The sequence below is a fragment of the Bos mutus genome, chromosome 4 (genome assembly GCF_027580195.1).
Source record: "Bos mutus isolate GX-2022 chromosome 4, NWIPB_WYAK_1.1, whole genome shotgun sequence".
In the NCBI taxonomy this organism is placed as follows: Eukaryota; Metazoa; Chordata; class Mammalia; order Artiodactyla; family Bovidae; genus Bos; species Bos mutus.
The window spans coordinates 17,651,094-17,678,700 of NC_091620.1; the positions used below are offsets into that span (position 1 = coordinate 17,651,094).

The following is a 27,607-nucleotide window of genomic DNA, read 5'->3' on the forward strand; positions in this document are numbered from 1 at the left end:
CGGAGTCTTAGCCACTGCACCACCAGGTAAGTAAAGCGTGTTTTACTCTAGGTGTATGCACATGAGCGCAGGCTCAGTCACGTTCCACTCTTTGCAACCCCACGGACTGTAACCCACCAGGCTCCTCTGTCCTTGGGCTTTTCGGGGCAAGAATACGGGAGTGGGATATGCTCTCCTCCAAGGAATCTTCCCGACCCAGGGATGGAACCCGAGTCTCCTGTTTTGCAGACGGATTTTTTTTACCACTGAGCCACCTGGGAAGCCCATTTAAGTTTACATTCTGTGATTAAGAGGTTTTCCAGAGTAAGGCTCTGTGGGTTGCAGATAAGGGGAAAGTAGGTCCCAGATTGAGTCGTTTATTCCAAATGCCTCAGGGCCTGAGTTAGTGGTGGATTTAGTCCTCCCGATCCAGAGGACCCCCCAGCTGGTAGCTGGCAGGCGAGTGGCAACTGGGTGTGGCAGAGCGGGCCATCCAGCCGCGTACCTGCTGGGAAGGCGGACCCCAGGGAAGGCGGAGGAGACCCTGGATCCCCAAAGGGAACGAAGGAAGCAGGGTTGGTTTATTTAACGAAATGCAGTTTTCTTGAGATCCTTCTCTTTATTCCGGAAAACTAATAAAAGTTTAAAAATACTTATCGATCCCTCCCACTCCACCTTGGCTTTCCCCGCGCAAAATGTATACCCAAACTAACATCAGAGGTGTTAAAACGGCAGATCAAGTGCATACACAGTTGAGGTCACCTGGCGATGACTGAACGTCTTGCCCCAAAGCCTCGAAGTTTCCAACGCGTTTCCTTTGTTAGCTCACTGGCTGGATTCCACCCGCCACCCCCCGCCCCTCCCCCTGCCAAGCACCCCGCCCGGCCCGGGGGCGAGGGTCGGCTTCGCCCGACGGAAGCCCGGCCGGTGGGCCCCGTGGCGCGTGCTGCCCCGGCGTCGACTCCCGCGGCCCAGGCGAGGGCGGGCAGCCGGCTCCCCCTACGTCCGGCGGGACCCCCGCGGCCGCCCGGGGCTGGTGGGCACCGAAGGCCGCGGGAGTGCGGTCCTTCGGGCTGCAGGGGGCGCTGCGCGCGGCCTCTGGCCCGGCCGCGAGCGCAGCTCTTGTTTAAAGGGCCGGCAGGGCACGTGGCTCGGACGCAGCTCGCGGCCGCCCCGGCAGGAGCTCCGAGGCAGGGCGGCTCCGCTCCGCCTCCGCCGCCGCCCCGCGCCGGCCCCCGGGAGGAGAGCCGCGGAGCGAGGGACGCGGGCAGCCATGGCCGAAGCGGCGCCCGCCCCGGTAAGCGCCCCGCGCGCGGACGCCCAGCCGCGCCGGGCCGCCGCATGGACCCGCGAGGGTCTCGGTCGGGCGGCGCCCCGAGCGGTCCGCGGCGCGGCCTCCTCTCCGCCGCCTCCGCCCCGCGCCCGCGCGTCCGGCCCGCTCGGGCCGCCCGGCTGCCCTCGTCCCGGCCGGGCCTTGGGCGGCCCAAACGCCAGGCCGTGCGCGGCGGGTGGGCGGCCCCGACGTCGGGGGAGCGGCCGGACTTTGCGGTCACACTTAAGATGACAAGCCCTCGTCTTGGAACCGACTGGCGGTCTCCTCCCGTCCATTGTCTCACTGGAGGCCTGGAGGCCCGGCGGCCCGGAGACAGGCCGGGGGGTGGGGCGGGGGGGGGGGTGGACAGGCACCCCGGCCCCATCGGTTCTGACGACCGAGGTCTGAGGCTGCGCGGGGAGGGGGGCGGGACGCTCCCAAAGTTGCACACCGAGTCGAGTCGAGGCCAGAGCCTGACGCCCACCTGGGGCTCCGGAGTTGGGTCCCCTTTCGGGTGCACACGTGCGCTGACTGCAAAGAGAAGGTGTTGAGTGCTGTTTGCTGCAGGGATTGTAGGCGGGTGTTTTTGGTTTTTGTTGTGGTTCATAAAAGATTAGCAGATACTGAAATTTTGGCTGATAATATACAGTGTGTCCAGTTTGGAGAAAATAACCTTTTGGCCTTTTTTTTTTTTTGGACATAGTAGAAAAACATTTGTGAAGAGCTCAATCCACCGTGCACACGGGCTGAGTCTCTCAGTCGTGTCGGACTCTTTGTGACCCCGTGGACTGTAGCCCACCAGGCTCCTCTGTCTATGGGGTTCTCCAGGCAAGAATACTGGAGTGGGTTGCCATTTCCTTCTCCAGGGGGTCTTCCTGATGCAGGGATCGCGCCGGCCTCTCTTGGGTCTCCTGTGTTGGCAGGCGGGTTCTTACCACTGCGACATCAACCCGTATCTACCATTATTAATACATCTTAACAAGGTTTTTGAAGCCTTGATTTTTCTAGATGCTGATTACTTTGGATACTTTTTAAGGAGGAACTTTTCTTCTTTAAGGAGGACTTCCCTGGTGGCTCAGATGGTAAAGTGTCTGCCTACAATGTGGGAACCCCTGAGTCAGGAAGATCTCCTGGAGATCCATGGCCTCACAGAGAGTCAAACGTGACCTCACTTTTACTTTCTTTTTCTTTCCTCTTTGGTGAGTTTGGTGTCTGTGTGTTGGTAAGGGCTCTCTGAGTGCAAGGGCGAAAAGAGGATGGGCCTTCTTGGGACTTACAGCCCTGCTCCTTGGGGGAAGCCCCCAGCAAGGCCTTTCCCTGGGGCTACAGGTGTCGTCTTCAGCTCCCACTTAGCCCAGGACCACTTTCTCAGCACTTTTCCTGGCCCTTCTCATCTGCCTCTCTCCTTCTGCTCTCTTGCAGCAACCTGAGATCCCCCAAACATTCACCCAGCAGGATAGACTTGCCCTCAACTTTGATTAGCCCCTGGTATCACACTGTTAATTTGACTGTCTATGTACACAACTTTTCTCCAGCACAAGGAAGAACTGCATTTTTTTCTGCATCCCCATTGTACTGACTGTTGACAGGTGTTTAGTCATTGTTATTGAATGACTGTGTTTAATTGTTTAGTCATTCACTCATTCACTCAGTAGGCATTTACTGAGCATCTGCTATGAATGAGGCACTCTTTTAGAAGCTGGGAATACAATGGTGAATAATATATACCTTCATGGAGCTGATGTCCTCATGGATCTTATGTTCTCCTGGGGAACAACACAAGCCATAAAACAGCGTGAAGGAAGGGCTAGCAGGGGGCCTAGTTTAGATGTGTTAGTTGGTGAAGGTCTCTGTGAGGCAGTGTTTAAGCTGGAGTCTTAACAGAAGAGGGAGCCAGGCGTAAAGAGGGGTGAGGGAAGCGCTCAGGCAAAGGGAGAGGAGAGAGCCAGGTACGTCATAAGAATCCCAGAGGCTAGGGGAGCTGGCTGGTAGTTAGTACCCAGGAGGATATAAAGTCAAGGAGGTAGGCTGGGATATGATAAGATGTTTAGATTTTATTCTGGGTACACCAGGAAGCTGTCAGTCAGGGGACTAAAATGCTCTAGTGTGTATTTAAAAGATTCCTGGTCAGCCTGTGGGAAATTGATTGCGGGGAAGAAGGGTGACCTGGGGAAACCAACTGCGCAGAGCAGCAAGGGTTCCGGGCAAAGGGGCCTGGGGCCTGGACTAGTCCCCAGAGCAGGAGAGGCAAGGGCGGACTTGACGTAGTTTTAGAAGATGCACAGATAGGACTTCATGGTGAGCTGACCATGGGGATGAGTACAGAGAAGGGGTGAAGTGGTCCCTCTGTCCAGAGAGGCTTTTAGCGAGACGAACTGGGGCTGAGGCCTGGTTGTCAGGCCCTGAGGTCAGCTGAGAAACTTCAGAAGCTCTTTTCCAAGACATTGAGTTCAGTTCAGTTGCTCAGTCGTGTCTGACTCTTTGTGACCCCATGGACTGCAGCACACCAGGCTTCCCTGTCTATCACCAACTCCTGGAGCTTACTCAGACTCATGTCCATTGAGTTGGTGGGTAGCCATTCCCTTCTTCAGGGCATCTTCCCAACCCAGGGATCAAACTCAGGTCTTGCGCACGGTGGGCAGATTCTTTACCAGCGGAGCCACAAGGGAAGCCCAAGAAGACTGGAGTGGGTTGCCATGCCCTCCTCCAGTGGATCTTCCCAACCCAGGAATCAAACCGGGGTCTCCTGCATTGTAGGCAGATTCTTTACCAACTGAGCTATCAGGGAAGCCCCCAAGACATTGAAGGACAATGTAATGAACAGGGTGGAGTAGAAAGGCCATGTGAACGACTTACTGCACTCCTGACTTGGACCCGCCTTCAGCTCAACATCCTCCTCATTGTCAACAACACAGGGCTCACGTTTATTGAGTGTTTGCCACATTGGACATCATCATGTTAAGTGTTTTTTTACTAAGACAGTATCATTAATTCTCACAATCCCATCATATAGGTATTATTATTACCCCTTTTTACAGATGTGGGGTTGGAGTTGAAATGCATAACAAACTTTGCAGAGCTCAGCCAGCTTGTGAGTAGTACCACTGCCACTGAGCTTCTGAGTGCCAGAGGACAAGACCAAGACCAGGAAGGGAAGTCACCTGTGCGAGGTGACAGATGCTGTTCCTCCTGATTCCTACTTGCTAACACCGTGGTCCAGCCTGTCCTTGAGGATGGATATCCCCCCTGCTCCTCCCTCTCCTCCGCTTCCTGCTGGGTCCTCAGGATCCCAGGTGGGGCTTCACCTGGGAAGTGCCATTCTGAGGTTTCTCTTTGAGATGGACATCTCACTGGATAATTGTGATCATATTTCCCCTTGCTTTTGCTGGACAGGCTCCAGAGAGGGACAAACCAACAGGGGATGAAAGGCCTTCGACTCCTTCTCCATCACCCCAGCCGGCCGCTGAGAAGAATTCCTACCTCTACTCCACGGAAATCACGCTGTGGACGGTGGTGGCCGCCATCCAGGCCTTGGAAAAGAAGGTGGATTCCTGCCTGACCCGCCTGCTGACTCTGGAGGGGCGGACAGGGACGGCTGAGAAGAAGCTGGCCGACTGCGAGAAGATGGCCGTGGAGTTCGGGAACCAGCTGGAGGGCAAGTGGGCCGTGCTGGGGACCCTGCTGCAGGAGTACGGGCTGCTGCAGAGGCGGCTGGAGAACATGGAGAACCTGCTGAGGAACAGGAACTTCTGGATCCTGCGGCTGCCCCCGGGCAGCAAGGGCGAGGTCCCCAGGGTAAGCCCTGGACACCGGGGGTGGGATAGCCCACGTTCCCTGCCCATCGGCGTGTGGGTGAGCCTGCGTGACCCTGTGGTTCCAGGTGCCCGTGACCTTTGATGACGTGGCCGTGTATTTCTCTGAGCCAGAGTGGGGCAAGCTGGACGAGTGGCAGAAGGAGCTGTACAAGCACGTGATGAGGGGCAACTACGAGATGCTGGTCTCCCTCGGTAAGGCTGTCTAGATGATGCTCTGGGCCCTGCCCACAGATGGGCCTCCTGCAGGCTGTGTCTCAGCTTTGGCTTCTGTTCCTCCAGGTGTCGCTGCGTCTCTGGGCACCTGGGTGGCGGGTGTCCAGTCTTGACCCAGCTCTCTCTGTACTCTGCACGCAGATTATGCCATCTCCAAACCAGACATCCTCACCCGGATGGAGAGGGGAGAGGAGCCTTGTCCTGAAGGCCCGTGGGGCCGGGAGGAAGGGAACGAGAGAGAGGAAGTGTGCCCCAGGAGGCCAGGTGCAGGTGAGTGGGGGCGTGGCCGGGGCTGGGGACAGTCCATGCGTGTCCCGCCCTTCTGCACTTCCCACAGTGCGAGGCCAGGAAGGAGCTCAGGCCCCTTAGCTCAGGGCAGGCCACGCTCTGGCTGCTTTCACCCGTTCTACCTACCCCCTACCCCTCACCTCTGGCAACCCCCAATCTGTTCTCTGCATCTGTGATCTTGTTTTTGTTTGTTGTTTAAAGATTTATTAATTAATTTTTGGCTTTGCTGGGTCTTTGCTCCTGCATACGGGCTTGGTCTAGTTGCAGCAAGCGGGGGCTGCTCTCTAGTTTCGGCGCATGGGCTTCTCAATGCGCTGGTTTCTCTAGGGTGCATGGGCGCAGTAGTCGGGGCAGGTGGGCTCGGTAGTTGTAGCTCACAGACGCTATAGAGTGCTGCCTCAGTAGTTGTGATGCAGGGGCTTAGTTGCTCTCTGGCATGTGGGATCTTTCTGGACCAGGGATCGATCCTATATGTCTTTGTGTCTCCTGCATTGGCAGGCAGATCTTGACCACTGGACCACCAGGGAAGCCCCTCTTTGTTTGTTTTTTTGTTTTTTCTCCTACTGCTATACATTTATTAAAAAGGTCAAAAATTTTAAAAGACCAAACACACTGGCAAGGATATGGAACAATTGGAAGTCCCAAAGTCTTCTGGTAGGAATACAAAAGGAAACAACCATTTTAGATCATGGTATGTGCTGATGTGCTCAGTCGTGGCTGACTCTTTGCGACCCCATGGACTGTAGCTTGCCAAGCTCCTCTGGTCATGGAACTTTCTAGGCAAGAATACTGGAATGGGTTACCATTTCCTACTCCATCTTGGTTTGTTTTAAATAGATTCCATGTATGAGTAAGATCGCTTTCTCTGTCTGACTTATTTCACTTAGCGAAATACCCTAAAGTTTGTTGCAAATGACAGGATTTCATTCTTTTTTATGGCTGAATAATATTCTGTTTATATGTATATATATATACATATATATACACACACACATACACACATATACATACACACACACAGATACACACCACATTTTCTTTATCCGTTCATCTGTCGGTACCCTCAAGTTATTTTCGTATTTCAGCTGTTGTAAATAATGCCGCGGTGTGCAGTGAACGTTGGTGTGCAGATACCTTTTTGAGTTAATGTTTTTGTTTTCTTTGGGAAAATGCCTGCGTCGCTGGACCTTATGGTAGCTCTCTTTTTCATTTTCTGAGGAACCCCTATACCGCTTTCCCTTGTTGCTGAGACATTTTACCTTCCCACCAATAGAGCACACAGTTTTCCTTTTCTCCACATCCTTGTCGTTTCCTGTCTTTTTGAAAATAGCTATTCGGACATGTAAGGTGATGTCTCACCATTTCCCTGATGGTTAGTGATGTTTAGCATCTTTTCATGTGCCCACTGCCCATCTGTACATCTTCTTTGGGAAATGTCTGTTCAGATACTCAGATCTTCAAATGTTAATTGATTTTTTTTTTTTGCTATTGAGTTGTGTGAGTTCTTTATGTATTTTGGATCTTAACCCCTTATCAAGTGAATGACTTGCAAATATTTTCTTTCATTCCATAGGTTGTATTTTCATTTTGTTGATGGTTCCTTTTCTGTGTAGAAGGTTTTTAGTTTCATGTATTTCCCCTTGTTTATATTAAGTTTGATGTCCCTTTGTTTATATTGAAACCAAAAAAAAAATCTTTGCCAAAACTGATGTCAAGGAGCTTACCGCCTATGTTTTCTACTAGGAGTCTTATAGTTTCAGGTCTTATTCAGTTGCCTTTCTTTTTGTGATTATCAGCTTTATCCTTCTATTATAAAATTCCCCATCAACTTTTCACCTAATGAGTTTAATGGCCATTGAAGACTTCCCTGGATTCATTACTGAATTAGGGGTTGTAAAATGGTGAAATTTGGTCATTACTTTGGCACCTAATAGGGCTTCCCTATTAGGTGCCCTGGCCTGCTGCAGTCCATGGGGTGGCAAAGAGTCAGAGGCGACTGACTGAACTGAGGGCTTCCTAGGTGGTGCAGTGGTAAAAAATCCACCTGCCAGTGCAGAAGGTGCAAGAGACGCAAGTTCAATCCCTGCATCAGGAAGATACCCTGAAGGAGGAAATGGCAACCCACTTTAGCATTCTTGCCTGGAAAATTCCATGGACAGAGGAGCCGAGTAGCCTACATTCCAGGGGGTCACAAAGAGTCAGACATGACTGAGCATACGGGCATCGGCACCTAGTAGCTGAAATTCTTTTATAAAGAATAATTTCCCTAACCAGCTCTTTTAATTACCTTGAAATATGGTCTGTACAGAAAAGGCAGATTAGCTGCTTAAATATTTCTTGTCATCAATTTTTGGAATGCCAAAGGTGACCAATACCTGGGCTTTTCTTTCTTCCTTTTTTTATTATTATAACTTTGTAGGTGAATATTTTATACATGCAGTCTTTTGCAACCATTATTTTCATGCTTACATTGTCCCATTCTTGGCTCTTGGGAACCCCTTCAAGTTGACCTATAGGTCATTTTGGTGTAACTTCAATGGCATTCAGACGCACAAGATGTTGTATCATTTACATTTCCATCAGTGTTGTGAAAGAGGGCCTCTTTCCCCACAGCCTTGCCACTAGGGAATGTGGTCAGACTTGTAGGATTTTAGTCTGCGTGATAATATTTCAGTGTAGTTTAGGAATATTTCAGGAATATTTCAGTGTAAGGAATATTTCAGTGTAGTTTAAAAAAAGATTTTTTTAGAAATAATTCACAGACTATACAGTTCACCCATTTAAAGCATACAATTCAGTAAAAGTGAAAGTGAAAGTTGCGTCTGACAGGAATTCTCCAGGCCAGAATATTGGAGTGGGTAGCCTTTCCCTTCTCCAAGGGATCTTCCCAACCCAGGGATTGAACCCAGGTCTCCAGCATTGCAGGTGTATTCTTTACCATCTGAGCCACTAGGGAAGCCCAAGATTACTAGTGTAGGTAGCCTATCCCTTCTCCAGTGGATCTTCTGACGCAGGAATTGAACTGGGGTCTCCTGCATCGCAGGTGGATTCTTTACCAACTGAGCTATGAGGGAAGCCCCCTTTCACTTTCACTGGTTTCTAGAATATTCATAGATAAGTGCAGCCACAGTCAATTTTAAAACATTTTTTGTAACCTCAGAAACAAGCCCTGTATCTTTCAGCTATCACCTGAAGCCCTGCCAAGCCCCCTAGTCCTAGCAACAACAAATCTGCTTTCTGAGTCTATAGATTTGCTGATTCTGGACATTTCATATAAGTAGAATCATATAATACATGATCTTATGCGTCTGTCTTCTTTCATTTATGTTTTCAAGGATCATGTGTATTGTACTGTGTATCAGCACTTTATTTTCTTACTTTAATCAAATACGTATAACATAAGATTGACCAAATTAACTGTAAGTGTACAGTTTAGTGATACTAAATACATTCACATGTTGTGCAGCCGTCACCAACATTCATCTCTTACTCCTTTCATCTCGTCAGACTGGAATTCTGCTCCATCAAACAATAACTCTCCCCCTTTCTCAGCCTCTGGCAACCACAATTCTCCTTTCTGTCCCGTTGAATTTGAGTTCTCTAAGTAAGTACTTCATGTAAGTGGAATCATAGAGTATTTGTCTTTGTATGACTGGCTTATTTCCCTTAGCGTGACATCATCAATGTTCATCTATGTCGTAGCATATTGTTTGAATTTCTGCCTAATTAAGACTTTTATTGTATTGAGGTAGTTTCCTTCTAGTCTTAATTTTTTGAGTGATATTTTTTCATAAAAGGGTATTGAATTTTGTCAGATGTTTTTCTGCATTAACTGAGATAATCATGTTTTTTTTTCTCCCCATCATTCTTAATGTGGTGTATTCCATTGATCTAGTTTCACATATTGAACCATCCTTGCATTCCAGGAATAAATTTCTACTTGGTTATGCTATTTAATCTTTTTACTGTGCTGTCCAGTTCAGGTTGCTAGCATCTTGTTCAGGGTTTTTGCATCAATGTTCATAAAGAATATTGGTCTGTGATTTTCTTGTAGTGTCTGGCTATGGAACCAGCGTAGTCTTATTTGTTTATGGGCCATTTTAATTTTTCATTCTGGGAAATGTTCATGTGTCTTCCACTCAGAAATATTCATGTCTCTTCCACTCATTTTTTAAAAATGCATACTTCCTAGGCCCACCCAGAACTTACTGAGGGGAATCTTGGGGGTGCTCCCCAGGGGATCTTTATACACCAGCCCGCTAGAGGACTTGGGATTGGGAACTGCTGTTAAACTGTTTCCAGCCAGGACTCCCTAAAAAAAGCCAGATCTTTGGTCCTGTATGTCATGGTACTATCGGATAACTTAACATACTACATGTACCATTTCTTTTTCTCTTTAGCCTGGAATAGTTCCTAGGCGATCAGTGAGGTTCACTTCACTGTCATACCCTATGGCCAGGTGACTGCGGTCAGCCGCTCCCCAGCGTCCTGGGAGACCTCTGTGTCGCCCTTAGTGTCACTGATTTGCATTCCCCAGGCCTTCCTCCGTACCCAGAGCAGATCCCCAGCCCGGTGAGCCCTGCCCAGGAGGAGCCAAAAGAAGGTCAGGCCCTGGAGCACCAGCGAGACTGGGAAACAAGGGTGACCCCACCGGAGATGGGCACTGGTGAGTGAGGGCCTCTGGGCAGCCGTGCGAACAGGGCCCGACAAGCGAAACTGAGAAGAAGCGCTGCAGCTCGAGGGTGGGGGAGACAGTTGGGGGCGGGCCAGGCTGCTCTGTGCCAGACAGGCTTCCCAGGAAATGGGCCCCGAGATGGGTCTTAGAGGTGGATTTTGCTGGGAACATAGGGTATTTTCAGCAGGAGAACACAGTCTGAGCAAAGGTGTGAGTTCCTCAGGTATGTTGGGGGCGAGATACACCAGTTTGGCTAGAGTGAAGAAGGGCACAAGAGGGGGATGCGGGGCCTCTTCAGGAAGTGAGGACCATCAGGTCAGTGGAGCAGTACGACTTATGTGTCTGGCACAGTGCCAGCGTGAGTGTCCTCCTTCCAAAGGTCTCCGAGGGCTCTGTGGCTCCAGTGATCCCTCCCAGTGTTCTCTGCTTTTGTTTAAAGGAACATTCTTGCCCATCCTGTCACAAAAATGGCTTATAATCCAGAGAGCATCTAGCAGATAACCCAGAGCCTTGTTTTCTGTCTCCAGACTGCTCTTTTGCTAACTTGGTGATCCCCCTCCATGCCAACCTGACCATTCAGTCTCTGGGGTGCTTTCTGTCTGTTTACTTCTGTGCTTCTTCCCCACTGGCTATGGGCCCCTCTGAATATGGGTGCCCCCCCCCCATTCCCTGTGTCCGTCCTTCCCAGCCAGTGTGTCAGAGGACTAGACCTTCTTATTGTCCTTGCTCTGGCGCTGGGCCCTGGGGCCTCCCCAAACCTTCTGTCCTTTTGAGGCCCATCAGGGTGACCTTCCGAAGCTTAGGGGCCAGTTGTTAGCACCACCTGCATGGGAGCTGGGGGCACAGCCTTTGCCGCACTCTTCTCACCTCTGAGGCAGAGGTTCGGGGGTTGGAGGTGGGGAGCCGCTACCCTCGGGACAGAACGTGATGCTTCCTCTTCCTGAGCCCGGGAGCTAGAGCACGTCCTGGGCCTGCTAGGGGATGGCCATGTCTGCTTCCAGGCTGGTGGCTGGGAAAGGCCTTCACGGGACTCTGCCTCACAGGGCCCCCAGCCAGTGTCAGCATTTTGTCTTCAGTTAAACGGGAGGAAGACTCTTCAGATGGGGAGTCACCAACCTGCCCTCCCAGGGACATCCTGCCCAGCTTGGGGCCAGGTGAGTGAAGGGAGGAGGCCCCATGGCCTCAGCAGAGCCTCGGGAGACCTCGGGGCCCCTCTGGGAGAGGGGGCGGGCTTGCATGATGGACCTGGGGAGCGCTCTCCTCCAGAGGGCGCCTCCCTCACCCCCAAGTATTAATTCCTGGGGCTCTGAGGACCCGGGTCACCTGTGGTCTGGCTCTTCCCCATCGCCGTCTGCTCTGGCTGGGAAGGTGCTGCTTGCAGACAAGCCACGAGCTGCCAGGGGGCGGTCAGGTGTCACGGCTGCCCTGTGACACAGCCCAGCTGGACCGCCTCTCACGTCTTACGGTTTGATCATGGAGGCTGTGATTGAAATTAGTTCTTTCTGCTGAGAGTCTGTGCATATTCTGTGAACCGGCCTTATACCTCGATAAGCAGGAAAAAGTAAAGCAATTATTGCCTATTCTGGCCCAGTAGAAAGGGATCCAGCCTGCCCCCATTCCACCCGGGTTCTGGCTTTGGGGGAGGCACGTGCGTGATCTGGGTCCCCCTTGGGGTTGTGGGTGGCCTCAGATGAAGAGACCTGGGAGCCTTGCCTCTTCAAAGAAGAGGGCCTGAGACCCTCACTAGTTCCTAAGCCTGAGGATACCGTGGCAGCCTATTCAGTGCAACAAGGTTTTTTACCTCAAAGTTTAGATGATTCTTAGACTCATTAAGGACTAACTTAAAAACAGTGGGTCGTTTCTAACATAGAAATGAGGTTCTGCCATGAGTTATCTGTGAGGACTCCTAGGTGAGCCTTGAGCAGAGAACCCACAGTCTTGCTGTCGGGTGCTGCCCTGGGGGCTCACCAGTTAACAGCTCTCATCCTCAGTGGTCTCCCAGCTTGTGGTTTAAGCTTAGGCTTCAGCAACACTGGAAATCACTCCTGTCCTGAACCTTGGAAGTTGCCCGTTGAGGGTGGAGGTATTCATTCTCATAGGCGGGGGGCCAGGTTCGCTGTCACCAGGAAGCCGACTCTGGTCTGGCAGCTAAGGCTGGTGGATGCTGGTCTGGGAGTCAGGGGTGGTCAGAGAAGAGTGTGGTTAGGGGCTGGCTCCAGAGGAAGCCAGAGGAGCAGCAGTTGGAGGATGTGGGAGAACACAGGGCTCCAGGCAGGACTGAGGCCAGGCCCTGCCTCCCCAGCCATGGCGACCCCTGCTAGCTGGGGCTGAGACCGTTGGTCGCTGCCTCAGTCCCACCTCAGAGTCAGTGGGGGGAGCCCAGGCCTCACGCCTGCTTTCTGTCACCTAAGAGCGTGGTGCGGGGCAGGCGGTGGACGCTTGGTGTAGATTTCTCACGTGGCCCAGTAGATCTGAGCCGGCCAAGTCACCTGCTAGGTCCAGGCATGAAGCATCTTACAGTCTAGGAGCCGTGAGGGCCTGCAGGGCTCATTGTCCTAGATCAGAGCTAAAATCATCAGAACTTTAGAGGGTCCCATGAGGCCAGCGTGTCTCAGGGTTAAGGATATGGGCCGGTCTTTGTCTCCTCTTCATTTTCCATCCATCTGTGTCCCCTGGTCTGAGCCCTGACCCCGGCTCCTGGTTTTGCAGCGTGGTTTATCTGCCCCAGGCATGAGCACTCTGGGGCCAGGGGCTCAGGGAAGGCGGTGTGGGCCGGGCTGGTGTATCTGGAGCCTGGCTTGGGTCGGGGGGTGGGCGGGGGGGTAGCCTGCTGGGGGGCGGGGTGTGGCCAGCCCCGAGATCAATGCAGACTCCATTTGCCAGGGGGTGGTGCTGTGGTCATCAAGACGGAAGCACCATCTGAGGACGAGATGACGTCAGAGCCGCCCTTCCCCGGGGCGTCCCCGAGCCGGGCCGCGTGTGGAATCCCCAAAGGGCCCAGGAGCAGGACCGGGGGTTCCGGCCGGCTTCACGCAGGGGGCGTCCCCCGGGCGCGGGCCGGGGACTCCCGGCCCACGGGGGCTGGGACCCAGCCACCCCGCGTCCTCCCGCGTCGGCAGGAGCGGGCCTTCCCCTGCCCTGACTGCGGCCAGAGCTTCCGCCTGAAGATCAACCTGACCATTCACCAGCGGAGCCACGTGGAGGAGGAGCACCGGGAGGCCCGGGGCGGCTCGCCCACCGGGTGGGGGGATGCGCACTCGGCTCTGGAGCCGGGGGAGGTGGTGGTGCCCGGCCCAGTCATCCGCTGGCTCCCGGAGGAGCGCGAGGGCCGCCGGCCCTTCGTGGGGCGGAGGCCAGCGACAGCCAAGGTGTACCACTGCAGCGAGTGCCTGCGCTTCTTTCAGCAGCGGAAGAGCCTGCTGCTGCACCAGCGCCTGCACACGGGCAACAGCCAGGGCTGGCCCGCCTGCCCCTACTGTGGCAAGGCCTTCCGCCGGCCCTCCGACCTCTTCCGGCACCAGCGCATCCACACCGGCGAGCGGCCCTACCGGTGTCCTCAGTGCGGCCGGGCCTTCAACCGCAACCACCACCTGGCGGTGCACATGCAGACGCATGCCCGGGGCCAGGTGGGCCCGCCCTGCCCCGGGCCCCCCGCCCTCCTGGGGAGCCCGCCCCGGCCCCGGCCCAGCCGCTCGGAGGAGGGCTGACCAGCAGGAGCCTGCGGGGTCATCCTGGGCAGGACCTTCTCTTCCCCGCCCCTACGGAGCTTTTCCACTCGTGCCTGATGCTGGTTCCTTCTGGGATGGCTCTGGAGAGATCCCGCCTCGCCCCCCCTTTATTCAAATGGGAAGCAGTGGCCTTTATGGTGACAGAGTGTATAGGGTGACCAGATGCCTCAGTTCCTTGTCACTCTTTGCTGCCCTTTCTACATTCCTGACTTACAACGGCTCCATTAAGGCTTAGGGGAGTCCACACTTTGGTGGGGGCCTTTGACTAGTAGCATGGAGGGACAAGAGAGCCAGGGTGATAGGGACATTGAGGGCCTGGGGTTTCTCCATCAACAAGAGAAACAGCAGAGTGGACAGAAAGCCTGAAGAATAGGTGCTGGAAATTTGAATTTGTTACTATTATTTTGAAACTTCTTTTTTTATAGTTTTTCTAAGTGCTTTTGTAAGTATTATGTGTGGTTGTAAAGGGGACCAAGATCTCCTGAGGGATAGGAATTACCCTGCCGCCTCCTTGAGAGGGGATGGCAGAGGCACTGTCCAGACCAGCCTGGGGGTGCCTGTTGATAGTGGTGCCTTGGCTGCTTCCCTGGAAACCAGGTGTCTTCCTAGATGTGTATGCTTGGCCCAGAGTGATTCCCAGTATTTCCCGTTCTTTCCTCAGTGGGTGTTTGCATCCGTGATTAACTCTGGTAATCAGCTGAGACGGGGGAACTAAAGCCTGGAGTGGATGACATTTCCCCCAGGGTCTCAGTGTTCATGCATGCTCCATGGACCCCACCTGATACCTGGGGGGTTGTGTGGGGGGTCAGGTGCACCATGGGCCCAAGAAGCCCTTCCCCTAGGGAAAGGTCCTACTCAGAGTGAGGCTGGTGAGCCAGCGTGGACTGTGGGGTTGCCAGGTCTGACTTGTCATGTTAAAGGACAGAGTGTCTTCTAGAACTTGGGGCTCATGGCAGAGTTAGGCCAGGGGATCTAGGTGAATCTTTTAGCCACCACGAGCCTCACGTTCCTTATCGGTCGAAGGTGACCCACCTGCATCCTCCACCTTAGATTTGTCACGGTCATAATAGATTTGGAGTCAGCGGAACCATAGGAAGCCTAGTTTTTGACCTTTCTTTCACCTTCAGGGCCCCCTTCATCTCCACCCTTTTTCCACTCAGAATCACTCAAGAAGGACCTTTATTTTCTGGAGTGAGTGGAAGGTCCTTCGGGTGCAGAGTGAGATGAGACTTTCCCTTTGGGCTATATCCCACAGGTGCCCTCAGTACCTCAGTGGAACAAAACTCTTACCAAAGCAGAGGTTCAGACGGGTGGTTTGGACAATAGCATCAGGCCTCAAGGAGACGTCCTGATGGCAGCTAGCTTCTTGTGCCTCTTGAATCACACCACTTTGGGTGCTACCTAGAGACCAGCCCTTGGTTTGGCTGATTTTGAAGCTGCAGTCATGGGTCCTCAGCTGTTCTGATTGTTATCTTGTTTGTCTGGCACTGTGTGGAGTGTCCTGTGTTCAAGCCTGTTTCCAGATGCCTGGGTCCCTAGCTGTGCCACTTCCTGTTGCCCCCCTCTGACCTTTCCTACCTCTCCTAAAGTCCTGAGCAGAGTTGGGGGCGGGTGGAAACACTGCTTTCATTTCTGGGACAGAGTATACACGTCAATGACAGCTCAGCCAGGCCTGCCATAGATTCTGTTTGCATCCTCCAGCCCTTCCCAGAGGCCCCACAGTCCGGACTGGGCTGTCAGCAACTGTGCAGACAGGATGTGGTGCTAGTGTAGCTGATGAGAGCTTAACCCTCAGCTACAGAGTTAGTCTCAGGTGTTTCCTTGGGGATGCTTCAGGGCTCAGAGCTTCTAGGCCTTTCTAATGCTTAATGCCCTATGTAAATACAGAGACTCAGACCGAAGGAGTGATCGCTATGCACTGGTGCTCCCCCTTCTTCCAAAGCACTCAGTGTGCCAGGCTCCAGGCTAGGCCCTGCGAGTTTGCATGGCACTCAATAGGTGTTCAAAGGACCTTTCTTTACACTAAAATGAATCAATGGAGACTGCGTGACCTGGAAGGATGGAACCTGGTTTGACTCCAGCTCTGGGTCTCGGGTGCCTTGTTCGTAAAGGAGAAGTTGGGGTTCTGGTGTTAAAGGCCCTTAAGAACTGTGACGGTGGCGGAACCTTGGCTGCATCCTTGCTCAGTAAATATGCTGAACTCAAATGAGTGCACGTGATCTGGTTCCTGCTCTCTGGGAGTCAGCGGCGGTGTGGGGAAATCTCCGCCCCGCCACGAGAGTGGACCGCTCAGCAGGACCCTGGGAGCCGCGTTAGGGCTCACACCGCAGGGGCGGGGACTCCGGGCCGGCCAATTGGGGGGTGGGGGGGGCTCTGGGATTGCACGGGGGGCGGGATTTCCTGGTCCGGCCAATGGGGAGCTGCCTCTGGCCGGGGGGGCGGGACCCTGCACGCAGACCTGGGGCAGCCTTCGCGGCGCTCAGTTGATTGACTTGCTGTGTCCTTCCAGGAGGTTCTTGTGTTCCCACGTGCCTCGAGCAGCGCGCCAACCGGGGAGCCCAAGGGCTGGCCTGCGTGGGGCGTCCGCAGTGGTGGCGGCGACTCCTTGGCCTGGCCTCACAGTGTTGGGCCATGGTGGGTGGCCCAGCTCCCGTGAGGGCGGCCCTCACAGAGGATAACCCTGCCCTCCTGGAATTGGAGAGGTTCAGTCTGGGTAGTGTCAGTCGCTCAGTTGTGTCTGACTCTTCAGGACACCCATGGACTGTAGCCCACCAGGGTCCCCCGTCCATGGGATTCTCTAGGCAAGAATACTGGAGTGGGTTGCCATTTCCTTCTGCAGGGGATCTTCTCAACCCAGGGATCGAACCTGGGTCCCCCGCATTGCGTGCGGATTGTTTACCATCTGAGCCATAGCCTGGGTAGAGGAAGGGGAGGTAAACAGTACTTGAGGCTGAAGGGTGTCTCAGCTCACAGGATAAAAATCCCTTTTTTCTCGGCCCCAGTTTGCTCACCTGTAGACAACCACATTTCCGAGGTTCCCGCCAGCCTTGACATTCTGGGATCCTGCTCGGGATCGGGGTGTGGGGCGGATGAACTGACTGTCCTCACTCCAGAGATGCTCCAGGGCCCACTTCCTGGATCTTTTAGCTGTCACCCCTCTGAGGGCTTACCTGTGGCTCAGGCGGTAAAGAATCTGCTTGCCATGCGGGGAAACCCAGGTTTGACCCCTGGGTCTGGGAGATCCCCTGGAGAAGGAAATGGCAATCCACTCCAGTATTCTCGCCTAGAGAATCCCATGGACAGAGGATCCTAGTGGGCTACAGTTGGTGGGGTTGTGAAGAGTCCGACATGACTGACACTTTCACTTTTCCTCTGATGAGCTCAGGGAGATCATGACCCCATTCGCATCCCCTTCCTAAGCTAAGGTCAGTGACGTCGTCTGGGGAGGTGATTTCCACTCCAGTCCGGGCCCTTGGCTGCCTTCTGTCAGCAGTTTTGCCTCTAGCTGTGTGAGGGTCCCGTAAAGCTCTTCTAGGTCTCAGCTCTGATTCCTGTCAGGATGTATTTGGGTGCCTGCTCACGCTTTTATGCAAGTCACCAGGGTGTTCCTACTATTGCTGCAAGAGGGGGTCTGTGTCATAGAGGATTTGGGGCTAGTGTCTCAGCCTCTGGTTTTTTTTACCGAACTTGCAAGCCCATGTGCTGGACACACAGTGAGGCCCATCAATACCAAACATTAGAGTTTGGAACAGAGAAAGGCTTATTACAGATTTGTACAAGGAGATGGGTGGCTCCTGCCCTGAGAACCCCAAAGTTACTGAAAGCTTTCAGCAAGTCTCTTTAAAAGCAAAAAGTGAGGGATGGGTGTGGTTAGTTGCAGACTTAGTGTCAGATCTTTTGTTCTTGAGAGCTGGTCATGGTCAGGTAACATTCCTATAAATCTCTACCAGATGAATGCTATTCTCTGTTCTGACAAGAAAGGGCAAAACTCCAAGGTACAATTTTCACCCTCCCAGGTCCCAGACCTGACTAAGAGAAGGCAGATCTCAGTTGGCAGCTCCTTCAGGGCCAGGTTCCACACCCTGCCCAGCTGTCTGAGGGAGCCAGGCATTCAACCCAACTGGCCCCCAGTCTCCTCAGGCGGCCCAAAGGGGGAGACCAGGTCTCAAAGACTATGACCAGACAGGTGGTCACTGCTATTAGGTCACAGAGGGGAGAGGTTCACCGCTGCCTCAAGGCCTGGAACGAGGCTGATGGAGGGCCTTGGTAAGGGCTCTGGAGCCCCTCAGGACACAGCCCCCAGTCTGTTCCCTGAGCCCTCCTGCTCACCCTCTGGCCCAACAAGGATGGGTAAGCTGAAGGGCCTCCGGGAGAAGGCCTGAATCGCCCTCTTAGCTCACTCCCCACCTGATGGGCACCACAGCACTGACCCTTGACTGAATCACTTCCCCAGTGGTCCCTCACCGACAGTTACCAGTGGGCAGGTAACCAATAGCTGAGCAGGACAACTAATGGTGTGGCTCACTGCCGGTTGGATGCTTGTGGGCGGGGCCCACTGAGGCACCACGCAATGGCTGAGCAAGACCTGTTGCCTAGTAACAGGGTGCAGAGTAATGAGGCCCAGCAAGGGCTGCCTGCCAAGGGCCGTGCTCATCCTGCTCTGTTAGTTTGACTGAGCCCATCCCTGGCCAGTGCGACAAGGGCTATCAAGATTTTTGTAACAGAGCTTAGCCATTATTGTGTGTGCCCTTAACCTGTGCCCCGTTGCCAGGCAACGGTTATGGTGGGCGGGGCCATTAGTGGTCCTGCTCAGCCATTGGTGGGGAGTCCTGCTCCCCCATTGCTACAGTGGGCCCCTCCCACAAGCAACCAACAGCAAATGAACCACCGACCGTTAGTGGGCCGTTCAGCCAACTGTTGGTAGAGTGGTGGTGGTCAGGTAAAGAGTGAGGCGAGCGGGGGGCACCCCGGGAACAGGCTGGGGGCTGTGTCCAGCAGGGCTCCAGAGCCTTCACCAAGGCCACTGACAGGACCCAGGCCTTGAGGCAGTGCTGAACCTCACCCCCTTCCCCGCCTCTGTGATCTAAAGGCAGCAGCAGTCTTTATAGGATGCCCCCGCCATCTGGGCAGCCTGAGGACCAGCTGAGCCATGGGCACAGTCTCCCTCAGCGATAATGGCAGGCATGGTCTGGATACCCGGCCCTGAGGGAGCCAACTGGGATCGGCCTGTTCAGCCAGGACCTCGGACCTGAGAGGGTGAAAGCTGCCTCTGGGGACCGTGCCCTTTCTTGTCAGAACAGAGGATAACATTTGTTAGAGGTTTACAGAAATACGTTTACCTGAGTGTGACCTGACTTCGGAGCACAAAGGATCTGACACCAAGACGTTTGTAACAACTCACCTGGCCCCTCCCTCACCTTTCCTAGAAAAGGGCTTTGCTGAGGGCTTTCGGGGAGTTTGGGCTTTTTAAGGCATGAGCCACTTGTCTCCTTGTGGGACCCTCAATAAAATCTTTCTCTGTTCCAAACTCTAACATCTTGGTATTGTTTGGCTTCACTGCGTTGAACACATCAACTTGTGTTTCGGTAACAATTTTTCTGTTTCTGAAGGTAAAGGAGTCACCTCCTGGTAGACACAACTTCAAAGTGGTTTAGATCCATGCCTGGAGGCCAGACTTGTGAGGAGATCAGCTGTTGTTCCCTACCCTGTGAAGACAGAACCTGCCTCCTCCAGGCTACACCTTACACTGGGCAGAGACCAGACTCCGAGATGGAGCAGTTGTGCTGTGGGAGAACTCGGGAATGGACAAGGGTGTGGTGGCTGACCACATGGGCCTGCAGAGCTGACCGCACCTCCTCTCTTTCCTCCCTCATAGAGGGTGCCACCACCAACCCTTGCTGCCCACCCTTGCGGAGATGGTGTGGGAAGGCCCTGGAGCCTGGGTCTCAGGATGAGGGCGGGCCTGGCTCCCACCTTTGCCTGCAGAGGGCAGCCTGGCGTCAGGCGTCCATGTTTCTGGAGAAACAGAGACAGAGGAGGGTGGAATAAGCCGCTTGCAGTCACATAGCCAATTGTTAGGGCAAGATCCAGGGAGCGGCGTGCCAGTTACCACACAAACGTCACCGTGGCCTGAGATGGTCCTGGGAGCATGGGGGAGGGCAGACCAGACACCCCGTCCTGAGGTCTAGAAGGGTGTCACACAGCAGAGTCCTGATGGCAAGGCGATCGTGGGCTGGAGGGTGGCCTGCCTCTAAGACCTTCTCCGACCTGTGTCTGCCCCCACGTCTCTCCGCACCTGCTCTCAAGTCCTCACTCTGAGCTCCAGTTTCTGCTTTCTTCTGTCTTCTCCTCGGCTTCAGTCTCCTTGTGAGACGGCGCTGAGTTTTCCTGGAATGTCCCCAGCACTTAACACAGTGCCTGACATATGTGAGTAACAAATAACGAGTGCTTATTAAATGAAAGAAAGAAAGAAAGTGAAGTCGCTCAGTCATACCTGACTCTGCGACCCCATGGATAGTCTGACATTTTCTTTGGGGAGAAAAGTTTGCCTTTAAGCTGGTCCTTTGAATAGGTAAACTAAATCACCATGAGCTCAGACGTGGAAAGAAAGTGGTGTACTCAACCAGGGTATTGAGTAGGTCGCATATAAGTCTGATGGTAAAAGTAGCATTTCAGACTCCTCCTGGGGCAGGGTGGCCCCTGTGGTTTCTGACCTGTCTTTGAGTGCTGTTACTGCAGGAACCGGGGTGTCACTTCCTCCACAGCAGGGCGTGGAGTGAGCTGGGCCCCGCACTGCGGTCAGCCTGTAACCACCAAGGCTGGGTTCCTACAGCAATTGTGGAAGAACTGGGCTGTTTGGTGGTTCCCATGGAGATGCCAAGCAGCCAACGCCTGGTTGAGGTGCCCTGGGAGCAGAAGCCCCCAGCCCCGGCTCAGCTCTGCTGAGCTGTGGAGCCTGGGGGTTTGCTCCTGAGTGGGGGCTCAAGTGAGCACTGGGAGGTGGAGGCATGAGGTCCAAGGGGGACCTGGGGTCCACCATGGGATCTGGGAGGCCCCTGGGGTTTCAGCAATTACTTTCTTGCATTCCACCCACTCTGGAAGCTTTTCCAGATTCATCAGGAGATAACTCTGCTTTCTGCCTGCCCCTCCACCCCCTGACCCCCAGAACAGGCCCTGCTCTTGGGAGCTGCTTCCACACCCCCGGCTCAAATCTTGGGCTGACAGTGCGTGTGCAGATTGCTTTATTTACTCATGTTTCCAGGGGCCAGCTTCTCCTACTGGGACTCTAGGCAAGGTGCAGACTGCATTCTCCTTCAGGAGATCTGGATTTGCAAAGTTCCAGCATGTTCCTCAGGGGATTCAGAGGCAGGTCCACATTGGAGAACCAAGGCTGGAGAACCCTCTGAGCAGACACTAACCAGCCTCTAACCTTTGAAAGTGTGTTTTTTTTTTTTTGATTCTGCAAATGTGTTTTCACAAGAGTACATTCTCACCAAGAAAATGTGTGCAGATGAAGCTGAAGGGCTCTCTGTGCCTGCCACCCTCCATCCCCCACCCTCTCCCCCAGGCCCCCACTATTTTCCTTCTGGTGTGTAGCCTTTCAGGCTTCTTCCTCATGCATTGTCATACAGGTAGGTAGTGCAGAAAAACACAGGGTTTAAAAACCACACATACCATACTCTGTGTATCATTCTGCAGCTTACTGTCTTCACTGAGGAATATGTCTTAGGGACCTTTTCCTGTTGGCACCTTGTGATCAGCTGCACCCTTGGAGCTCCTGGATTTGGCTGCTTGGTAGGAACTTGGTTGTTAGAGTCCTGATCTAAGTGTGGCAGCCAGTAACAGTAAACGACTAGAATTCAATGAATTCAGTAAAGTTGCAGGATATAAAATTAATACACAGAAATCTGATGATATCTATACACTAGCAAAGATCAAAAGGAAATTAAGGAAACAATCCTATTTACCTTCACATCAAAAATAAAATATCTAGGAATATACTGACATAAGAAGACAAAGGACCTATATTCTGAAAACTTTAGGACACTGATAAAGGAAATTGAAGACAACACAAACAGATGGAAAGATATAGCCTGTTCTTAGATTGGAACAATCAAATTCTTAAAATGCCTGTACTAACCAAGGCAATCTACAGATTCAATGCAATCCCTATCAAATTGCCAATGGCATTTTTCACAGAACTAGAACAAAATGGCAACCCACTCCAGTGTTCTTGCCTGGAGAATCCCAGGGACGGGGGAGCCTGGTGGGCTGCCGTCTATGGGGTCGCACAGAGTTGGACGTGACTGAAGCAACTTAGCAGCAGCAGCAGCAGAACAAAATAGTTTAAAATTTGTATGGAAATGAAAAAGACCCTGAATAGCCAAAGCTATCTTGAGAAAGAAAAAGAAACTGGAAGAATCAGACCTCCTGATTTCAGACTATCCTACAAAGCTACAGTAATTGGAACAGTATAGTACCAGCACAGAAACAGACGTCTAGGTCAAAGGAGCAGGATAGGAAGCTCAGAAATAAACCCACGCACCTATGGTCAATTAATTTTTGACAAAGGAGGAAAGAAAATACAGCGGAGAAAAGACAGTCTCTTTAATAAGTGGTGCTTGGAAAACTGGACAGCTATATCTAAAAGAATGAAACTAGAACATTCTCTAACACCATATTAAAAAATAAACTCAAAATGGGTTAAGCACCTAAATGTAAGACCAGACACTATAAGACTCCCAGAGGAAAACATAGGCGGAACACTCTTTGACATAAATTGCAGCATATCTTCTGAATCTGTCTCCCAGAGTAATAGAAATAAGAACAAAAAATAAACGGGACCTAATTAAACTTAAAAGCTTTTTCACAGCAAAGAAATGATAAACAAAACAAAAACACAACCTACAGAAAAGGAGAAAATAGTTACAAATGATGTGACCAATGAAGGATTAATTTCCAAAATATACAAACAGCTCATGCAACTCAGCAGCAAAAAAAAAGAAAGAAAGAAAATAACTCAATCAAAAAATGGGCAGATGACCTACATAGCCCTTTCTCCAAATGCTCAAAACAGATCAAAACAACAATGAGGTATCACCACACAGAGACCAGAATGACCATCAAAAAAGTCTACAAACAATAAATGCTGGAGAGGGCATGGAGAAAATGGAATCCTCCTATACTGTTGGTGGGGATATAAATTGGTACAGTCACTATGGAAAAATGGTATGGAGGTTCCTTAGAAAGCTAAAAATAAAATTGTCATATGATCTTATAATCTCAGTCCTGAGCACTTATCCTGAGAAAATTATAATTCAAAAAACACACCAATGTTCATTGCAGCACTGTTTACAATAGGCAAGACATGGAAGCAACCTAAATGACCATTGACAGATGAGTGATGTGTGTGTGTGTGTATATATATTTAAAAAGAATGAAACAATGCCATCTGTGGCAACACAGATGGACCTAGCAGTTATACTAAATGAAGTAACCCAGACAAAGACAAATATCATAGTATCACATGATATTGCTTACATATAGAATCTAAAAAGATGCAAATAAACTTATTTACAAAACAGACATAGACCCACAGACACAGGAAAGAAGCTTACTGTTACCAAAGTGGAAAGGGGTGGGGGAGGGGTAAATCAGGAGTTTGGGATTAACATATACACACTCCTATATATAAAATAGATAACCAACAAGGACCTACTGTATAGTGCAGGGAACTATACCCATTATTTTGTAATAACCTATCAGTTGTGTTCGACTCTGCCACTCTATGGACTGTAGCCCGCCAGACTCCTCTGTCCAAGGGATTCTCCAGGCAAGAATACTGGAGTGGGTTGCCATGCCCTGCTCCAGGGGATCTTCCCAACCCAGGGATCAAACATGGGTCTCCTGCATTGGCAGGTGGGTTCTTTACCACAAATGCCATCTGGGAAGCCCATAAGGGAAAGAATCTGTAAAAGAAAATATATGTGTCTATACTGAATCAGATTGTTATACACCTGAAACTAACTCCACATTGTAAGTCAACTACAATTTTTTTTTTGAAGTGTGGCAGCCAGGAGCAAGTGGCTGGGCTAGCTGTGTCAAAATTTCCTCCATGAGCTACAGAAAGGGAAGAGCTGTACCCTGTAGTCCTGGGGACACGATCTGGCATAGTGTTTCAAGATCTGGGTGGCCATTAGATACTGGTGATCTGGAATGATCTCCATTCATTCATTTATTTAATAACAACAACAAAAAATGCCTACCCTGGGCAGGAAAAAGGAACAGTAATTAATCCCTGCTCTTAAGATGGGCCTTAGAAGTTGGCACAGGGCTTCCCTGATGGTCCAGTGGTTAAGAACCTGTCTGTCATTGCGGGAGACATGGGTTCAATCCCTGATCCAGAATGATCCCATATGCCCGCAGAGCAACTAATCTGGGTAGGGCGTCTGCTGACTGCTCTCCTCTTTCACGCGGTAGACTTGACCGGTGAGCCCAGAGCTGCAGAGTTGGCCCCCTGGGCTGTGTCTTGGCTCCCCTTGACTTCTTTCAGGGGAGTCACCCTCCCTCCCTGTACTGTAGACATGGATTCTGAGTGGGAACAGATACATTCTTACATGACATCACTCCTGAAATGGTTGTGTCACTCAACTCCCCTTGGTTGCGCTAGAACCCCAGCCAGGCCAATAAGGGTCCGGCTCTAGGATTTTTCAGAATTAAACACTTTTCTCCCTGGCATCCCAAGTGTGGAGACGTACACCTAGGAGTCTCAGCTGCCTGGAGAAGATTGTTTGAGAGATTAAAGCTGATTTGAGAAGGAAGCAAAGAAAAAAAGCTGAGAGTCCTGATAACTTTTGAATTTCTGGAAGTCAGTTTCTTCTCTGATCTAAATTTCTTAAAGATTTGTTTTCGTGTTCATCCTCAGTCCTGTCCAACTCTTTGTGACTCCATGGACTGTAGTCCACCAGTCCATGGGATTGTTTCATCCCTCTGTCCATGGGATTCTCCAGGCAAGAGTCCTGGGGTGGGTTGCCATTTCCTCCTCTAGGGGATCTTCCTGACCCAGGGATTGAACCTGAGTCTCCTGTGATCTCCTGCATTGCAGGCTGACTCTTTACCCACTGAGTTTCTTTAATCAGTTGATATTTAACTCTGCCACTGATTGTCAGTATTAGCATGATATGATTCTGGACATGAAATATTAGCTAGGCAGTTGTGACTGGGGGTATAGCTCAGTGGTAGAGCATTTGACTGCAGATCAAGAGGTCCCTGGTTCAAGTCCGGGTGCCCCCTTGTTTTCTTCACTCACAGAACCCACCTTAGGGCTCATCTTTCAGGAGAGAGTATTTGGGGGGAAAAGGTGAGAAACGGGAGATTAATAAAGAGTTGGAGAGATGGATGCTGGGTAAACAGACTCAACAGACGTCCACTAGAGGGAGTGAACAGATTGAGACTTGAGACAACAAAACCACGTCTGGCCCTGCACGCTCTGGGCTGGAGGAGACAAGACAGGAAGGAGAGACGCTAGACTGCTGCCTGATGGCAAGATGAGCTGACCCTAGCCCTGCTCCCTCTCCTGGGCCAAGGCTCTCTCGCTGCCTTCTCTTTCCCCTTCCTCTTGCTGTGCACAAGGGTATTTGCAAGAAAATCATTTCTCATCAGTCTGCACATCTCGGCTCAGTTCACAAAGGACTCTGGGCTTTAGGGGCAAAGGCTAACCCTGACGGCCTGAAATCACAATGATCACGCTGTCCCTTGGCAGTTATATCTGCAATGGGCACAGTTCTCTGAACCATGAACCTCCTTAATCAGCCAGGGGTCCTCAGCACCTGGCACAGAGGGGAACACGGTAGGGGCTCAAAGGATGTCTGTTGAGGGACTTCCCTGGTGATCCAGTGGTTAAGACTCCACTCTCCCAATGCAGGGGGCACGGGTTTGATCCCTGGTGGGGGAGCGAAGATCCCAAATGGCACAGCCCAAGATAAAAAGAAATATCTGTTGAAGACATGAACTGGCTACAGGCCCCTCCCCACTCTCCCCTTCTCCATGTTTGACCTCCAGAGTCCCTTCAGCATCCTTTCCCTTCTCACTACAGCCTTGCCCCCAGCCTTTCCCGGGTGCAAATCTGGAAAGGAAGTCCTTGCTGAAAAGGCTCAGAGAGAGGGTGGGCACCTGGAGAAGGTCCTGCAGGTCAGCACCAGGCTCTGGGGAATCCAAGCTGGTAGAAAAACATTGAGCTTGTACAGAGGTACCTGGAATTTTTCATGTGCGGTTCAGCCACCTGGCCCAAGTCCTGTCCTTCGTTCAGCCCTAAACTCAGAGGAGATCATTTCCCACCTTGAGGAGGTAGGGGCACTTTGCACAGCTGCTCATGTAGGATTTATTTCCCTACATTTATTTCTTTCATTCAACAAATATAAATTAAAATACTTACTATGTTCTAGATTTGGAGCTTCCCAGATGGTGCTGGTGGTAAAGAACCTGCCTGCCAAAGTAGGAGACACAAGAGATGTAGGTTTGATCCCTGTGTCAGGAAGATCCGGGAGGAGGGCATGGCAACCCACTCTAGTATTCTCATCTGGAGAATCCCATGGACAGAGGAGCCTGGCGGGCTACAGTCCATAGGGCCGAAAAGTTGGACACGACTGAAGTGACTTAGCACGCACGCATGACGTACCAGGGAGAAGGCGATGGCACCCCACTCCAGCACTCTTGCCTGGAAAATCCCATGGATGGAGGAGCCTGGTAGGCTTCAGTCCATGGGGTCGCAAAGAGTCGGTCACAACTGAGCGACTTCACTTTCACTTTTCACTTCCATGCATTGGAGAAGGAAATGGCAACCCACTCCAGTGTTCTTGCCCAGAGAATCCCAGGGACAGGGAAGCCTGGTAGGCTGCCGTCTATGGGTTGCACAGAGTTGGACACGACTAAAACGACTTAGCAGCAGCAGCATGATGTACCAGATTCAGGCTCAGGGTTGAGCATCCTTAAGAAAAGTGAGGCGGGATCCCTGTTCTCAAGGGGCTCATGGAGCAGCGGGCGGGTCCACTGTGGTACAGAAAGTAGGCACCTGAGATGTGTATCTTGTGCTCATCAGTGAGGCTGCTGCCTTCGAGGTCTTGATTTCAAACACAGTATTGGACCATCACCGCTGTCTGCTGACCTTGCCAGGTCTTCTTTCAAGGCACCATATGGCTTTTCATCACCTGCCTCCCCGCCCTGTGTTCTTTCCTCTTGCCCACACAGCTTGGATCCGGTGACCCAGAGAATCAACAGCTCTCTTTCAAATCTCTTACGTATCTGGCCCTCTCTCCCTGTATGGAATCTGCCTGGCAAAATCACAGTGCAGGTATTCGCTTATTCCATGCCCACATCCAAGCAGCCGGACGTTGCTGGGGACAATCACACAGCCATCTTGACAAACTTCACCTGTAACCAAAATCTCGTCTGTATTGGATGTAGCTCGGGTGGCAGTAGTGATAAAGAATCCGCCTGCCAATGCAGGAGACACGAGAGAGGCAGCTTCAGTCCCTGGGTCGGGAAGATCCCCTGGAGGAGAAAATGGCAACCCATTCTCGCCTGGGAAATCCCGCAGACA

The 27,607-nt window shown here is 52.0% G+C and overlaps 1 protein-coding gene and 1 non-coding gene across 4 annotated transcripts; both read left to right on the plus strand.

Moving 5' to 3' along the window:
- Positions 1-1,089: 1,089 nt before the first annotated feature.
- ZNF783 (zinc finger protein 783) lies at positions 1,090-14,116 on the plus strand. 3 transcript variants are annotated; one of them, XM_070369093.1, is made up of 8 exons: positions 1,122-1,276; positions 4,330-4,584; positions 4,685-5,086; positions 5,172-5,298; positions 5,461-5,589; positions 10,145-10,273; positions 11,326-11,436; positions 13,166-14,116. In XM_070369093.1, the coding sequence occupies exons 2-8, from the start codon at positions 4,525-4,527 to the stop codon at positions 13,987-13,989; spliced, it is 1,782 nt and encodes a 593-aa protein (XP_070225194.1). In that variant the 5' UTR covers positions 1,122-1,276; positions 4,330-4,524; the 3' UTR covers positions 13,990-14,116. The 3 variants fall into 3 exon arrangements, with proteins under 3 accessions (XP_070225196.1, XP_070225194.1, XP_070225195.1); XM_070369094.1 differs by having other exon boundaries at positions 11,359-11,436; XM_070369095.1 differs by lacking the exon at positions 4,330-4,584 and having other exon boundaries at positions 1,090-1,276.
- An 11,114-nt stretch (positions 14,117-25,230) lies between these two features.
- TRNAC-GCA (transfer RNA cysteine (anticodon GCA)) lies at positions 25,231-25,302 on the plus strand. Its single transcript has one exon. It is a non-coding gene; the product is annotated as a tRNA-Cys (tRNA).
- The last annotated feature ends 2,305 nt before the right edge of the window (positions 25,303-27,607 follow it).

Coding starts and splice junctions, on each gene's coding strand:
- ZNF783 (XM_070369093.1), top strand. CDS start 4,525: ATGGATATCCCCCCTGCTCCTCCCTCTCCTCCGCTTCCTGCTGGGTCC. Junction 5,087..5,171: donor GCAAGGGCGAGGTCCCCAGG/GTAAGCCCTGGA, acceptor CTGTGGTTCCAG/GTGCCCGTGACCTTTGATGA. Junction 11,437..13,165: donor CCTGCCCAGCTTGGGGCCAG/GTGAGTGAAGGG, acceptor TCCATTTGCCAG/GGGGTGGTGCTGTGGTCATC.